This window comes from Microtus pennsylvanicus, chromosome 15, assembly GCF_037038515.1.
Source record: "Microtus pennsylvanicus isolate mMicPen1 chromosome 15, mMicPen1.hap1, whole genome shotgun sequence".
Lineage (NCBI taxonomy): Eukaryota > Metazoa > Chordata > Mammalia > Rodentia > Cricetidae > Microtus > Microtus pennsylvanicus.
In genome coordinates this window covers 27,655,620-27,673,456 of record NC_134593.1, presented here as the reverse complement: position 1 = coordinate 27,673,456, position 17,837 = coordinate 27,655,620, and the positions used below count along the sequence as shown (strand labels likewise).

Here is a 17,837-nt window from a genome sequence, read left to right as displayed (position 1 = left end):
GAAATATCTTTCCCCAGCTCAAATTATCTAGAATAAAGATGTATTTTTCACGCCTCAAGATCCAGATTAGAAGTGGACCTTCCTACTTCAAATTAAACAAAAATCCCTCTCACATGTGACCCCCATTTGAGGATTTTAGTTTCTTCCAGATGTAGTCAACTTGACAACCAAGAATAGCCATCACAGCATCTCCAGACCCAGAAAGACAAATATGGTATGCATTTGCTTATATGTGGGTATTATCTCTTAAGAAAATGATAACCAAGCTACAATCTATAGAACCACAGAAGTTGGGTATAGAGTAAGGTACTAGTGGGTACAGATAGATGTCATTAGGAAAGGGAAATAGAATATGTAGTTATGGAGTAGGGAATTGGAACAGGAAGATAAAATGAAGAGGGGGTGTAAAGAGTAATGAGGGAGGGAATACCAGAAGAGACAGCTAAAATCAAATACAGAAATCTAATACAGTAGGAGCTTCCTAAAATATATACATATATGAAAGCAATCTAAATAAAATCAGCAAATGCTGGGAGAGACAAAGCCCCAGCTAGAAATATTTTGTCACCAATCAAAGCTTCCAATACTGTGAATGGGTTACATCAAATTGAGTCATTGGTCAAAGGGATCCCATGGGAACCCCCCACCAAACAACCTAGACTATTGCCAAGCTACACGTTGCTCTCCCCAAACTGACAGCAAGGTCCTATTGCTGAAGATAACACCGATACCACCTATATAACTCATTGAACATAGAGAAGTAAAACTCATGTCTGCAAAGAGCCTTCATCCCTTATGTGCTAGAGTTTTTTTATACCAACCCAACTACAAAATCTTCACTCTACAATGATGTCCTACCTGCAAGATATGATAACCCAATGGATGCCACAAAGCTTGTGAGAGGATGATGTGGGATGTCCTTCTGTATATGTGTTGCTTTTATATATGCTTCTGTATATGTGTTGGCTATTTCAGCCAATGGCTTAGCAGAGTAAAGCCAGGTGGAAAATTCAGACAGAGAGAGAGAGAGTAGGCAGAGTTGAGGAGACACCATGTAGCTGCAGAAAGAGAAAGATGCCAGAATATTACTGGTAAGTCACAGCCTCATGGCAATACATAGATTTTTTTTTAATGGGATAATTTAAGATATAAGAGCTAACTAGTAATATGCCTGAGGCATTGGCCAAACAGTGTCATATTTAATATATTTTCTATGCAATTATTCATAGAAATTTAATATATTTTCTATGAAATTATTCCAGGTCTGGGAGGCCTGGAAACAAAATGGTCTCCATTTACACAATCGTGCCCAATATTTGCCAACGTACATCCACCTAAAGCCTAAGAAAGCTTTTTTTTTTTTTTTGAAAAAAAGAGCACCTCTAGACCCACAAAAACAGAAGTCAAATGCAGTTTTTTGGTAACCACATATTTTCAGATAGGCTCTGCTTGCTGGCATTGAGCAGAGGCGTGGCTTCTTCCTGGCTCGTGCTGGTAGCACAAACAGCTCTTTCAGGAGGTCCTGCGATGGTGCACTTAAATGGGGTTTATGAGCAGCATGCTATTAGTTGCTTGACGGTGGTGGCATAGACCTGCTGCATCCCTGGAGATGGAGCAGTGAGCATGGCTCACAGAGGCAGTGAACATAGCTCTGCCATGTTGGCCAGGGTGGAGTCAACAGTCTGACCACTCTAGGTGAAGAGATACGAGTACAGTGCATTTATATGCATGTTGTTTTGCTATCTCCTCTACCCACAGTCCTCGTGTGGCAGCTCGAATGAGAATGTCTCCCCCATAGTCTCAGGCTTTTGAATACTTATTTTTCAGCTTGTAGTACTGTCTGGAGGAGTTTAGGAAGTATAACCTTGCTGGAGGAAGCGTGTCACTGAGTCTGGGCTTTGACAGTTTACAGGCTTACCCTACTCCCAGTTGCAATTCAAGATGTGAGCACTCAGTGTCTTACCCTTGATTCTATGCCTGCCACCTGCTGTCATGTCTTGATGCCATGATGGGCTTTTGTCCCCCAGAATCCTAAGTCCAAATCAACCCTTCCTTATATAGTTTACTTTGCACCATGGCACTGTATCACAGCAATACACAAGTAGCTAATATACCTTGTTCCTCAGAGCAATAAAATAAATGTGTACTGTGTTGCTACTATGGTAAGAAATATACTAAATTCTAGAATGAGATGGCAACCTGTGGGACTGGAGAGATAGCTCAGCAGTTAAGAGTGCTCCCTGCTCTTGCAGAGGACGTGAACTGGTTTCCAGTACTCACTGCAGACAGCTCATAACAGTTTGACACTCCATTTCCAGGGCTCTGCCATGGGCTTCAGGACTCTATGAGCATCTGCGCTCACACGCACACACTTACACACAGACACACACAATCAAACAAATCTCTAGTTTTAAAAACTAGTGAGCAGTACACAAGAAGCTCAAAAGAAGCATCCAGGAATAAACTTAGAGGAGTAGAAAGCTCTCAACAGTAAACACTTGGAAATACTGAAGAAAGTAGTAAAGACACTTGAAGACTGAAAGACCTCCTATGCTCCCAGATCTGCAGAACCAACATGCGAAATGGCTACATTACCAGAAGTGACCTTCAGTGTCCATCAAATTCCAATGACATTTTTCACAGAACTAGAAGGGGGGAAAAGATCTTGAAGATCCAAAGCAGTTCCTAGCAGAAAGAGAAATGTTAATGACAACACAGTCTCTGACTGGGTCCTCCGCCATTGTCCACCAACTGAGAAAATGCCTTACAGCTGGATCTCATGGAGGCATTTCCTCAGCTGAGACTCCTTCCTCTCTGATGACTCTAGCTTGCGTCAGGTTCACAGGTTGACACACAAAACCAACCAGTCATTAAAATTAATATCAGAATATACAAAGGAAAAAAAAAGAATTAAACACCAAGGAAACAATCATGTGATCAATTCACTGCCAAATGAACACACAGTTTTCAAAAGAACAAATGGACAATAAATATTTGAAAAGCGGTCAATATCCTTACCCATCAGAGAAAAGGAAAGCAAAACTACATTGGCATCCCATCTCACACCAACAGACAGATGGTCATCAAGAAAACAAAAGGTAACAAATGCTAGTAAAGAGTGGGGGATGCCTGATGCAGCTGTAGAAACATTCACTGTGGAAATCAAAACAAAGGTTCCTCAACAAAACAAAATTATAAACATCTTATGAACCACTTATACCACTCTTGGGTATACATCCAACAGAATCCACATGAGCATCCCATCTGCATTGTTTATATTACGCCACTGTTCAGAAGAGCCAAGACTACTGCTACCCTAAATGTCCATCAATAGATAGATAGATGGATAAAGGAAAGGTGGTATATATACAATGTAGTTTCCTGCAGTCATGAAAAGCTAAAGTAAATTATTTTCAGGAAAATGAAGCTAGAGAAGTGGGAAGACCCACTTCTAACTCAGATCTTTGAGGTGAGAAGATCCATCGCTAATCTGGGCCACACCTTCGGCTAGCAGCCTATATAAAGGACATGGAAGAAGGGAGCTTCTCTCTTTACCTGGTTACTTTCATCCTCACTGGAAAACCCATTCCTTCACTGGCATTTGAGCCTACTTTGGGGGAATTCCAGCATACACTGAAGATCGTTCATAGGCAACCATTGTAGAATTTGCTAGACCGCAGTCTGCAAGTCATTCTTAAAAATGCTGTGTAGAGACTCATTCTACCAGTTGTTACTCTACAGAACTCTGACTAATCCAATTGTGTTAAGCAAAATAAGCCAAACCCAGAAAGACAGCACATATTTTCTCTTATATATGGAATATACATGTGCACATGCACACTTGCAGTAGAATGATTGGTGGGGAACAAGAGGACTAGAGAGTGGTGAGGAGGCAGGAGAAGGGAAAATAATAGAAGGGTATGGGCAAAGTAAATGATAAGCATGTATAGAAATATCTTAATGAAACTTTATGTGATGAATGCACTCTAATTGTTCAAAAACCAGTGAGCAGGGTTGGAGAAATGACCCAAAGGTTAAGAGCATTTGTTGCTCTTGTAGAGAACCTGGGTTCAGTTCTCAGCACCCACATAGACATCCACCACCATCTGTAACTCCAATTCTAAGTGAGCTGATGCTCTCTTCTGACCTCCATGGGGACCAGGTATGCAGGGGACATATACATATACATATACATATACATATACATATACATATACATATACATATACATATACATACAAACAGGCAAAACACTCATACATGCAAAATAAAATAAATGAACCTATAGCCTCAAAGATCAGATTTTCATCTGCCTTATGATGGGGGTGTACAGGAAAAGAGCCAATGATCACAGAACAGATAACAAAGCCAAATATGTGATGTCCACAAAGTTTTCTGAGCTTATTTAACACAGGCATTTGGCCTCTATAGGAAGTCAGGAAGGCTTCCTATAGAGAATGACACGAACCTATAAGCTGGTCAGGCAGTCCATGAGGATGGGATCAAAAGATCAAGGTGACTGGAACACCTGAAGTAAGCGGCAGAGAAATACATACAGGATGAGGACAGAAAAATAGGTAGGGATGAGATTTCTACGTGTGTTGCATGACAAAATATTTCCTGGTGAGACACAACACACATGCCTACTCACCCCAGATAGAGATTCCACCATGGACCAAAGTCCATCTTGGTGAGCCAATGAGTTTTATTGAAGTTACTTATGGAAATATGCGTGAAGGATCACTTATAGGAGCAGAAATGACTCAAAGACAGCTGCATGGCCAAACCCACTCCAGCACGGGTGACAGCTCACAAAGCTGGGAACCTGGAGCACTGCAGGCAGCTGAGCAGGTCAAAGAGTGTCCTTTCCGGGTTCTTCGGCTGGTCCAAACCTCTTCCAGGCAGCTCGTTTCTGTTTCTGCCAGGCAGCTGGTGTGGTCTCAGAGTCTTCTTTGCAGATAAACTCACTTTCATCTCAGCTTTTTACTGCCTACTCTGGCAGGGAGGGGCCTAGTGAATCTGGTCAGTTTCAGGAACTTATGAAGCTATTTGGAGCTATCTTCCCGTTCAAGGAGCTCCCCTGGAGGACAGAATGTTTCTGTCAGGAGGAACCTGTCTACACAACAGCAGGCTGTGTAGACTGCATTAGAGATTTAAAATTTCATATGCAAATGAATAGAAAGCTACAGGAAGGCTTAGTTAGGGGAAGTGCCGTGATTTAACTTAACTTTCTCAACAGTAAGCATGCTATGTAGAAAACAGAGGCAGCCCCATGTGGCTGTGTATTGTTGACAAGGACTGAAGTCCTGAGAAGTTAAGGCCTTTTCCTGTATGGGTCAGGCTCAGAATTAGCAAAGCCTTCTTCCCCGAGTTCTAGTGTTCACAGATGGTTGACCAGTGTATACAAAATCTAGCAATTGTAGCTTCCTTCCTTACCCCAAAAGTTTACTGCTTGAGACTACTCTTGCCTACAGATACCTCCTATCCCGACTACTTAATTCCTTCCCTGTGCCGTGCCCAATAAACTCGCTGAGGTTCTGGTTTGTGGGAGTGGTAGGCGTGGCTCCGTCAGAGAACACAGTCCCACCTGACCCCAGCTTTCCTATGACCATGTGTCTGTGATGGCTTCCAAGTCACTGTCCTTTCTCGTTCCCTCACTGCTCTAGTCAGAGTTCAAGACCCAGGCCAAGGGGGCTGGGGACTCCCGCGGGATGCTAATTGCAATGGACCCCATATACACTGAGGGAGTCCTTAGGGTGGTGGACCCCATATACACTGAGGGAGTCCTTAGGGTGGCGGACCCCATATACACTGAGGAAGTCCTTAGGGTGGTGGACCCCATATACACTGAGGAAGTCCTTAGGGTGGTGGACCCCATATACACTGAGGGAGTCCTTAGGGTGGCAGACCCCATATACACTGAGGGAGTCCTTAGGGTGGTGGACCCCATATACACTGAGGGAGTCCTTAGGGTGGCGGACCCCATATACACTGAGGAAGTCCTTAGGGTGGTGGACCCCATATACACTGAGGAAGTCCTTAGGGTGGTGGACCCCATATACACTGAGGAAGTCCTTAGGGTGGTGGACCCCATATACACTGAGGAAGTCCTTAGGGTGGTGGACCCCATATACACTGAGGAAGTCCTTAGGGTGGTGGACCCCATATACACTGAGGAAGTCCTTAGGGTGGTGGACCCCATATACACTGAGGAAGTCCTTAGGGAGTTGGACCCCATATACACTGAGGGAGTCCTTAGGGTGGCGGACCCCATATACACTGAGGGAGTCCTTAGGGTGGCAGACCCCATATACACTGAGGAAATCCTTAGGGAGTTGGACCCCATATACACTGAGGGAGTCCCTAGGGCGGTGGACCCCATATACACTGAGGGAGTCCCTAGGGAGGTGGACCCCATATACACTGAGGGAGTCCTTAGGGAGTTGGACCCCGTATACACTGAGGAAGTCCTTAGGGCTTGGCAGAGTACATGAGGGTGGTGTGCATGGATTGAAAAGTGTTGACAGTAAAATCAATGAGATGGGAAAAGACTAGACGAGATGGGTGAAGGAGAAAAAACAAGGGTATAATGTCACGAAAAGTGTCTGGGTTGTACCTCTTCAAAATAACCCCAGATAGTCTTAATTTCCCCACTCAAAATCACAAAGGACTTAAAGGTATTCCTCTAAATTGGATTATGGGCTGGATGACTGGGGAGTAGGGCCACTGAAAAAGGGATTGGGGAGTGACAGCCAGAGAGTCTGTGCTCTTGTGGGGCCATGGAAACAGAAAAACTGGCCGGTGACTCAGTGTAGAGGAGTTAAAAGAAAAAAACTTCAAACTCATTGAATTTGGATTTTTTTTTCAACATTTTATTATGGCACACAGAATTGAGTATGGAATTGTGTTCTTCAACCAAGTGTTTCTTAAACCAACCAGCTGTTTGCATCAACTCATAACTAACAAGCACAGGTGTGAAAAGCTTGCTGTCTAGGGTCATGCCGAGAGCCTCCAGAGTTCAACTTCACACCACGGTAGATGGAACAATGCTTTGCCTATTTGTGTAGTAACACAGAGTCAACCCAAAGTAAGGAATGCAAAGAGACCGTGTAACTTCAAATGAAGACCACTTTGGGTTTTGGTACAATTCCTAAGTCTCAAAGGTCATCTAAAACACAGACCAAACAGTTGTTTAAAAACATCAGAGCAGTAGAGAGGCAAAGGCTTCATCTATAGTCCACACTGAACACACGTGCGAAAGTTATCACGACTTTGCCATGGTTGGGGGCAGATGGCATACAGATGTGATGCAGGGGCCAACCAGGCATTGAAATCCAAATATTTACCAATTAAGACATGCAGGGCAATGCCAATGCAACATCCAAATTTATTATTTCCCCCGAGAAGTAACATTAATATAATTCCATCACCTGCTTGCATGGTTTTTAAAGGGTTTTTAAAATTGATAGCTTTATGAGGCAGTAGAATTCAGCAAACAACACACCATTCATGAGCTCAGGATTCCAGGCAACATGATTGCAGTGACAGAGAGCCTCTGACAAGGTTACTTTCCCCACTCGAAATAAAATATAGGTTTCTTTTTAAAAGTCACTCCTTTTAATTATATCGTGGGTTTAGATTTCCATTTATGCCCATGATATTCAAGAATATATTAAAAATATAACCATAGTGACAACTTGCGGGATTCATATCTACCCAGATTGCACTATTGTATACTATCCCACCATAATTTCAAAATTGCCTTCTATAAAGCCATCTCTCCAGCCAACATTGTATATTTTATGGGGTGAGTTATATTGTTATTTATGAATACTCTCATCCATATTTATTAGCAGCAAAGTTTGGGGGAAAATATTTTCTAGTCTTGACCTATTTCTCTATCCCTCAGAATGTCCAACTATGTACTGCACTTGTTAAAATTTGCAATTTATAAAAAAAAATGGAGGTCAGTAGTCTACTTGTGTGTACTTTGCATTGGTGCCTTCTTTAAGGTATTTTAATTAAGTAAAAAACACAGCAATATTTATATATATCATTCAGTGTAACTTTATTTACTATTTATTGCACATAACTCGAGGTCTTTGATTTCTAACCACCAAAGTTTTAAATGACTATTTTTTCCATGAAGTTGCACATGAACATTAGTGAATTCATTTATTCATGTTGTGTGTGTGTGGTTTTTTATTATTGTAAACATCTGTGTGATTCACATTGCCATAGATCCTGAACTCATAAGCATGGACCATGCACAGGCTGGCAGCAAGCCAGAAAAGCCACTCTGCAAGCAAACAGATACTCTGCATACGGAGAAAATTCATAGCACAACATTGAATGTCCAACCTAAGTCATCTCAGAGTTATACATATATGGGATTCTTAATTTGTATAGGATCTGGAACTCAACTGGTTGGTTGGGGATGAGGTTGACCTGATTGGGGAGAATTTTTTTTTCCTGGAATAGCTGGGAACAGGGCTCAATCTTTCTTCTTAGCTGCTTGCTCCTCCCCAGCACCTCCGTCTTTCTTCTCCTCTTCTTCAGATTCTTTGGTGTCTTCCTCTTCACCCTCACCACCTTCTTCTTCTTCTTTCGTGTCTTCAGACTCATCCTTGGCAGCTTGAACATAAGAAGAAAACACAACATCCAAATCTGGGTTAACTTCAGGCAGAACATTTCCCCAGAAACTCACTGAGTTACTAAACACTGTTATCAGAGCGCGTCTATAAACCTATAAACGTTTCAGCCCCACTCTCCCAAAGGACACGTCACAGGCAGTGCTTGCAGTGAACAATTTGGCAAGAGACACGTATTTAAACAAAAGGAGATTACTTCCATGTGTCTGGCACTCATGTTCTTTAGGGCACAATCAGTTCTGGCCAGCATGAAATGTTATTTTGGGTACCAAACCACTGTGTTAAATAAATGTAATAAAATATGAACCTTCTGTGATTTATCATAGATGCTTTTTAAACATGTGTGTCCTCATCACATGTGTATTGTATATGGTGCAAATCCTACACAGAATTCCCTAGGGAGTAAGCAAGGCTCCAGAGCTCACCCATCTCCCAAGGGATACCCACAGTCAGTTTGCACTAGGGACTCTGATGGTTTTTGTCTTTGCATACCTTCCTCCTCCTCAGCACCTTCCTCTTCCTCTCCTTCCTCCTTCTCCTTCTCCTCCTCTTCTGCTTCTCCCTCAGAAGGGGGTTCATCTTTGGCCTCCTCAGCTTTGGTAGCCTCGATGGTCTCCTCCACCTCTGTCTGCTCTTCCTGGACGTGGCTGGTGTAGTAGGCTGGGAACGAGCGAGCCGACATCAAGTAGGAGCTGCTCTGTAAGCCACTGTAGGCGGAGCGGCCAAAGATCTGCGAGCTCTGAGAGTAGCCACTGGTTAGGCTGCCCACGCTGGTGAAACTGAGCCTGGTCTCTTCGCCTTCCAAGAGTTTCCTAGGGGAGGGGGGAAGAGGGGGAGGCAGGTGAAAGGTACCGTTAGACCCCTGCTGGGCAAGTGTTCATGACGTGTTCTAAGCCTACCATTCATCACTTTCTCCTGCTTCTGACCTCAAAAGTGAACACAATGATAAGCACGGTTAGGCATAATTAAGATTTAATAGGGATTGCACGAGAGACCCTGCCCCCAGAAAATCTTCTGTGTACCCCTATTAGATTTAAAGTGTAAGTGCTAAGGGTTAATTCTTTACACATGTGTGCTTTCTTGGAGGAACCCCAAAGTAGGACTCTTCTAGAACACTTGTGATTCAACATAACTCTGCCCGGACTCTGGCTGTCTGAGTTCTCCCGAGGTGCCATGCCCACACTGCCTGCACATCCGGTTTTACCTGTAAGCCGCAATCTCAATGTCCAAGGCCATCTTCACGTTGAGGAGGTCCTGGTACTCCTTCAGGTACCTCGCCATCTCGCTCTTGGTGCTTCTCAGCTCGTTCTCTAACTTGTTGATTGTGTCCTGTGGGAAGATTGCTTTAAAATCTCAAAGCACAAATCTCTACTGCTTCTGTTTTACTGTAATATCGGTGCTAAGGACTAGCTTCAGTTAACTCCAAAGTGTGCACCTTCAATAAAATCTCCCCCTTTTTTTTTGGCCTAAAATGTCCAATTTAGTGAAGCATGAGAAGGGGGGGCGGAGTGGACTGACGCAAGCAACTTCTAAAATTTTCTTTAGTCTATTAGTTATGGAAAAATGTCTTTAAAATTGCCAAATTGATTTAAAAGAAGAAGAAAGAAAAGAAAAAGAGAAAAGACAAAGCCTTTGTGGTACTATTGTTCTTTCTTTTAGCCAGGTCACATTTGAGGAAGGAAATAGTGATTTGCTAAGATGCTTTCCACAACTCTTAATTCTACTCCCCCAAAGATGAGAAACTTAAAAATGAATGAATGAATGCATAAATAAATAGTTGCAGTGATTATTGGCCTAAAATATTCTGGCTGTATTCTTTTCTCCCTGTTAAAAACATAACTATTTCAAGGCTGGATGGTTCAGAACTAGTGAGAGTTAGTAGCCATATTTGTTAACTAGGAGATCCAGGAAGTGCCAAGGGTTACTTGGAGTAGAGATAGTACAGAGAAAGCATCAGACTAGTGGCCACGCCCAATTCCAACTCCCTCCGCCCCTTCCTCTCAACCCACTCCGGAGAACACCAATTCAACACAACAGGCAGCAGTGGCGCCCCGCCCCCTCCAGGTGCCCCACCCTTCCCACAACCTCCCTTTGATAGTAGCTCGGTGCTCGAGGACCCCCTAGCGTTCACTCTCTGGGTGCACCCTCCACCCTGACTCTGCAGTCTCCCCGCCCCCACTGGGCTTGGACCCGTGCCATACCTGCATGGCACTGATGTCTGCGTTCTGCTTGTCCTCCAACTCCTGCAGCTGCTTCTCCAGAGCTTCGTTCATACCCCGGCACGCTTCGATCTCCAGGGTCTTAGCCTTGAGCAGTCGGCGGCTTTCGGACACCTCATCCTTGGCAGCGCGCACAGCATCTGTGTTCTTGGCAGCGCTCTCGGTCAGCACCGTGAAGCGGCTCTTGAACCACTCTTCGGCATTCTGCATGTTCTTGGCGGCCAGCTTCTCATACTGAGCGCGGATGTCCTTGAGGGCGGCGGAGAGGTCGGGCTTGGAGGACACGTCCATCTCCACGGAGATCTGAGCATACTGGATCTGAGCCTGCAGCTCGGCGATCTCCTCCTCGTGCACCTTCTTCAGGAAGGCGATCTCGTCCATCAGGCTGTCGATGCGCTTCTCCAGCTCGGCACGGGCGAGCGCAGCCTCATCGGCGCCTTTGCGGGCCTCCATCAGCCGGCCCTCGGCGTCCTCGCGGCTCAGCACCTCCTCTTCGTAGCGCGCCTGCAGGTTGCGCAGAGTTTCCTCCAGCCCCTCGCGCTCGCCCTGCAGCGCCTGCTTCTCGTTGGTGGCGTCTTCCGCCGCCAGCCGCAGATCACGGATCTCCTGCTCGTACAGGGCGCGGAAGCGGGACGGCTCCGAGTGTTTCTGGCGCAGCACCAACAGCTCGGCTTCCAGGACCTTGTTCTGCTGCTCCAGCTCGTGCACGCGCTCAATGAAGCTGGCGAAGCGGTCGTTGAGGTCCTGGAGCTGGGCCTTCTCCTGCGTGCGGATCGACTTGAGGTCGTTGCTGATGGCGGCTACCTGACTCAGGTCGAGATTCTCCAAGCTGGGCATCAAAGAGCCCGAGCTGGACGAGTAGCTGCGGCGCACGGACAGAGAGGAAGAGACCGGCGCGGAGTAGCTGGAGTACGCGGAACGCGCAGTGCTGTAGCCGCTGCGCACGCTGGAGATGTGCACCCGGGGCGTCTCCACGTAGCGCCTCTTGTAGGAGGTTGAAAAGTACGGGTCGTAGCCGAACGAACTCATGGTGGCAGCCGGTGTGCCCCTCAGGCCCGGGGCGGAGGTGGAGGACCTAGAGAGAAAAACGGGGAAGAAGAGGGAAATGGGAGGATGGATGGCTGTGTGCGGCTCGGTCCGGTCCTGACACCTCTATTTATACTCCAGGACTCTGACGCAGACTGCGATTGATCGCGGTGCGCAGGCCAGTGGGGGCAGCGCGCTGCCGCAGCCAAGGGGAGGATTCTGCGCAAAAGCGAAGGCGGGGGCGAGCGACAGGCGGCTGGCGAGGTGCGGCTCCCGCCTGGCAGCTTTGCCCCAAGGCCCTCTACTTTCTCTGAGACCCCCAGAACCTCCCGACTCATTCCTTTTCCTTTCCCACTCCCCCGGCCCATCCTGCCTATTAATATTTAAAGCCCTCATCACTCGGATCTTTAAAAGTTCCAAAGAAAAGGTTCTTGCTCCCTACTAACACATCAGTTTTTAACCTCCAAAGTCTCAAAGATACCCTGACCCCACTCCGCCCCACCCCCAGCTCGCCCTTTCTCCATCCGAGACCCTTTTAAGCATCCTGCTTTATGTTTACGTAGCCGAGTTGTGAATCCAGGGCGGTTAAGTTACTAACAATAGCTTACTGTAGCCATCCAGGCGCCATCCCTGCAGGAAAGTTTTGCATGTCTTTGTGGCTATTTTCTGACATTTTCTTAAATTCCCCTCCCTTTCTCCTGCCTCCTTTTATTTATTCACTTTGTCTTATCATTCTGCTTCTCGGTCCTTCGGGGACATGCCCCTCAACACACCCTTGAAACCTCCGGACAGCAGGTGTTCATTTTAACATTTTAAACCCTTTACAGGAAGCGGTTAATTTGTCTGGTACCTTTCATAGAATTTCTTCTTTCTTTGTGGGAAACGAAGTCTGGAATGCTTCGGAGGGGTTTGAAACTAACCAGGCAAAGAAAGACTAGCAAGGCAAAGACGCGCTCTGCAGCGCCAGAACCTCAGGGTGCCTGTATGCTCAATGAGCTATTTCAACTTTTATCGCATCAAAAACCCCTTCCCCCTATTTTACACCTGTGTGGTACCCCAACCTGATGGTTTCGACAAGCCAGGCAAGTGGCTGATTTTTTTTCCTTTTCTTTTTTTTTATGAGAAAGAGAGAAGGGCCAGGGGATGGGGAAACTACTGCAAAGAGCTGCCAGCTCTGGGTGTGGTCTCCCCCAGAAAAGAACTCAGCGTGGAGATGGAATAAAAATAAATAGCTGGCTGAAATTCACCAGGGAATCTATGGCTTCCTTCGGGAAGCACCCAGAGACCAGAGTGGGCACGCCAAACGCACGTGGGTGCGGCATTTTCAGACTCGCGTTGTGGGTTCCTGCAGTTTCGAAAAGATACCGCAGAGATTTGTAGGAAGTGACTAAAACCGTTTTGAAGCCAGCAATTGGCGTTTTGTTCAATTTGTTCAGCATACCACTGGCGTACTGGCTCCTTTAACTGGCCCAGTGAAGGGTATGGGTAACGGTTTTCAAACAGAAAAGTGAAGTTTTGGGAGTTGTGCCCGGTCGCCCCTGGAGACCGAAGGGAGGGTGAGGTGACGTTTATTCTGCTGACTCCTTTCTCATTTACACTTACTGTGATTCTGATTCGTGGGCGAGGAATGCACTGAAGCAGAGGACCTCTGCGGGGTTGCTGGTGGTTTAAATCTATTAAGTCAAAGCCAAATTAGAAGCCGCCCGTGCCTGCACATTCTAAGTTTTTAAACCTAAAGTCACCAGTCTGCCTGAGACTTGTATGGTAACATATAGGGTTAAGTACTATTCAGATGGTTCTCTGAAGCCTTCATTCCCCCACCCCTTTTTTTTTAATCAGAGATCAAGAGGACTTAAGGAGAAGGAACAGGAACAGAGAGAAAGAGAGGTCTTGGATAAGCCATAACTTTTCTTGCTTCCTATTATTTGTATATAGATGACGAGCTGCAGATTTTTTTCCCCAAGCTAGCTCCACGTAACTTGTATTATTTTACAATCTTTTGTAGAGGTTCTGCACACACCACTCTGGCCATTGTTGACTTCCAATTTTCGAGCACCTTTCCTCGGGAGTTACAGGTCGTTCTCAGAGATTTTAAGACCGTGTGTGTGTGTGTGTGTGTGTGTGTGTGTGTGTGTGTGTGTGTGTCTCAGGGCTGCTTGGTAATGCCTTTGACTGCAGAGCTGACTGCTCAGAAGGGAGCAGTGCGGCTGTTGCTGCAGGGACCTTGAGCTGCTGCAGACAAAATAAATTATGGAGCGCCTTCTGTGGTTCAGTGAGGAGTGGAGCGAGGAGGCAGGTACTCGGGCTTGGTGGCAAGGCTGGCATCTTCAAGTCTGGCTGAGCATTCAGGAGCCCTTCCCTTGTTAATCCTGACCAAGAACAAATGGAGGAGAGGGATGGCGCTAGGGCTCATGAAAGGGGGTGGGGGGTGGGTCTCTACTCTTTCTTCATAGCATCTGGCAATAGCCACTGGTTATAGCTGCTTCACTTCAGCCTGGCTTTGGAGCAGAGGGAGGGGTCCTGAATCCACCTTGCCCCCCCCCCGGTCTTTATTACCTTGCTGTGTGCTCTGCTCTGCTAGATGCTGAGCTCTTTTTAAATATTCTGTCCAGTCATCCTCCCTTTTCAGTCCTCCTGTCAGCATTTGCTCCAAGAACCCAAGCGACATTTGCTTGGTGTGTCTGAGCCAAGTAAGACACTTTAAAAAGAAACAGTTTGGCTTTCATTTCCCCTGTCCATAGTGATTCTGCCTTGGTGACATCTGCAGTGGGTAGTTTGCTCTCCTTCTCCCTCTCTGTCGCTCTCCATGTGTCTCTCTCTATCTATCTATCTCGATAAGGCCTATGGAGTCTTATCATCTTTATCTTTTGATTTTTCTATAAGCATAAAACAAACATGAAATTGACTGGGAGTTTCCAGCAGGGCCCCATCTAGTAGAGACATGAAATGAAAAATAGAAATAAATGAGTTGGTGGAAATCATTAACAAAATATTTTAGTTATCTCCAAACACCTCTGTATTCCTTCAAAGAACTTTTCCAGGTCCATTAGTTTAAAGCAAAATAAATACATTTGCATTACAGTTACACAGTTAGTGTATAGCTGTTTTAGAAGCACTAAAAATCCAGCACTTCTTTTTCAGTGGCAATAGGGCCTATAAGCTTCAAGTGGGCACCTGGTGGCTCCAGATTTTCTGTTGCTTATTCTGAAATCCTCTGACATAGGAGTTTCTCTATTTGTCATTTTTTTTTTTTTTTTTTTTTAGCCAGAAGCTGAAATGCTTACAGGCTAACAAAAAGCATGAAAGGTTCTGTCCATGGTCCTGAAAGCCAAGTTCTCCCAACAGCACCGCAGTCAAATAATCCCACATTAGAAGAACGAGTGGGTCTCCATCCCACCTTATGATCCGGTAGATACATCAGTAGCATCAGTCCTGGAGCCCATATATCAATCCAAGGAGGGATGAAGGAAATAAACACAGAAGGGGCATTCACCAAGCAGCAGGAACTTGCTATCTATTATTCAATAAGTACAAAATATCCATGGGAAGGTTATTCAGAGCAAACAGCCAAAGCCGAAGACATTCGGTCATTTGAAGTCACACAGCCACCTCCACCCCAAGCTCTGTCTGCTTCCAAACTGAACGCTGCTTTCCTCATCCGAGTTCACATCTTCCCTGCCTTTGTAAAACTCGACGACTGCATGCTGCAGGCCGCAGAGTACAACACACATGCACCAACACGAACTGCTCTATACAGTGAGGCAGCAGCTGAGAATGTTCTCTCTGAACAACTAGCAGAGAGGCAATGAACTCTGTGGTTGTTACGAGTTTCCCTAAACATCCCAATATAGCATAAAATGGCCACTCCTAGTAAAAGACAACCCATAACCAATAATATAATAATGTGACTTTATCCTTTTCCATGTTGTAACTTTTCAGACAGAGCCTCAACACCCATTTGTCATGCAACCTTTTCAGAATTTGTTAAGCCAAACTGCAGCTTAGCCCCTTCAAATCTGCAGTCACCACACCCTGACTTCCGCCCTCCTCGGATGGCATTCGTCTTCATTCTCTGCCTTCATAAACAGGTTTCCTGGAGATTACCTTTAAAGCAGCTGCAATAAATAAAAGAAAAGGTGCTGGCCCACAGCAGTCCACAGCTGAAGTGTATCATGCTTGCCGCTTATGTTTAACCTTTTCAAAAGAAATATGAGCATAAAGTCAACTGGAAGGTACACTTGGTTGAAGCCACAGGTATCTGTCCTCTCTGTATCTGGAAGCCAGCTAATGACTTTGTATAACTGGGGCCGTATTCACCATTAGACTCACAGCTGAGTCTCCCTCCTACCTGGGTAAATGTTTAAAAGGACACATGCAGTTGAATGAACGGGTATCTAATTGAAAGCCCCACATTCTGAAAATGCTTCTTCACAGAATGGTCTGCACAGCTGTATAGACTTTAGGCTGCAGCAGAAGGGGGGGGGGGGATGTCGCATGGATGCTGCATGGATACATTAAAGATGAGAAGCTCATTTCTATTCAGAGCACGTTCGCCCCTGGAAGTGACAGGGACTTACTGCTGTCTGAGCAGAAATGATGGTGATGAGGACAGACCCCTAAAGGCTTGTTCCACGGAAGTAACCAAGGTAATGTCTTTTCTCCCCAGAGGCCTGCTCCCTCCATCACAGTCACCAGTCAGAGGCTCTGCTGGGGACAGCATTTCAGGCAGGTCACGGATGCGGGTCAGACCTGACAGGACTAACCCTGTTTGTTCAGTAACATTTCCAGACTGCAGAGAAATACATGCTGCTTCTGCAATCTAGGTGGTAGCGGGCTGCAAAACCATCCCCGCTGCACCTGGGTCTCTTTGCTGACCTCTACCGTGGCTTAATAAATCAATCAGAGGAATGAGAGGCATAAGGTTGTCAAAGACTGGGGATAAGCATTTCCACCTGCCAGAGACAGAGCCTCAGGCTGGCGCCCTCACAGTCAGGCTGGAGCCCAGCCAGGGCAGCAGTTCACTCCCTCACCAGCTTGCCTTGCTGCAAGAAGGCAGCAGATGCTGCGGAGTCGCAAAGGGGCGGATCCCTGGGCTTGAAGACACTGCAGGCCGGCTCCCGAAACCATGTGTCTGTCAGGTTATTTGGTAAGTTGAACATTAAGACACCGTCTGATTTAGAAAAGTTGTGTCTAAATGCTTATCTATCGATTAAATAACTCATATGTTCATCCACCCATTGAGTCACCAAACGTCAACAAAGCACTTAGAATGTGCCAAAATCTATACAAGTGCCTGTGGGGGGGCGGGGGGGGGGTAATGGAGAGTAGCAACCCAGCCACAGTCTTCAAAGGGTTTGAGAAATATCTGAACATGATCAAACAAAGATGCTACTGAAAACACAGGACACAAATGAACATCAAGCTGGGGCTTAAGAAAATAAATCTTTGACAAAGGATTACAGTATGTTTCCATTTCTATGAAATTCTGCAACAGACGAATTAACCTGTGCTAGGAGATGTCAGAGCAGTGGCTGCTTCGCCAAAGGGGAGAATGACAAAGGGACTTTCTTTCATGCAGTTGGGGCGGTGCACTTGGGGTTTGTATTTGTCAAGATGGCACAACCTACTAGGAGCCATGCATTTAATTAACTTTGCTTGTGTCGGAAGAAATAAATAAAGTTGTGACTGTGTGCATGTTTATGTTAATGAGTATAGAGATGAATATAATATAAAACATATAAATGTAGGAAATGGTTTTAAGAACAGATAAACAGAGAAAATCTTATTCATGGGAAATTTCAAGAATGATGTCAAAGTTAAAAAAAAAAAAGCAAGATCCTAAGAGGTGTCACGAGGAAGAGACGGGGTATGAGCAGTAACTGAAGCGACTTGGGAATGAAAGCTGGGGAGTGCCCGGAGCCCGTGTTTGTGTGGCTGACTC

General features: G+C 45.6%; 1 protein-coding gene across 1 annotated transcript; it reads right to left on the bottom strand.

The window, feature by feature from the left end:
* Positions 1-6,850: 6,850 nt before the first annotated feature.
* Positions 6,851-15,179, bottom strand: Nefl (neurofilament light chain). The gene is made up of 4 exons (XM_075949000.1): positions 10,853-15,179; positions 9,856-9,980; positions 9,144-9,463; positions 6,851-8,634 (listed from the first exon to the last, which is right to left on the bottom strand). The coding sequence occupies exons 1-4, from the start codon at positions 11,897-11,899 to the stop codon at positions 8,495-8,497; spliced, it is 1,632 nt and encodes a 543-aa protein (XP_075805115.1). The 5' UTR covers positions 11,900-15,179; the 3' UTR covers positions 6,851-8,494.
* Between the last annotated feature and the right edge of the window lie 2,658 nt (positions 15,180-17,837).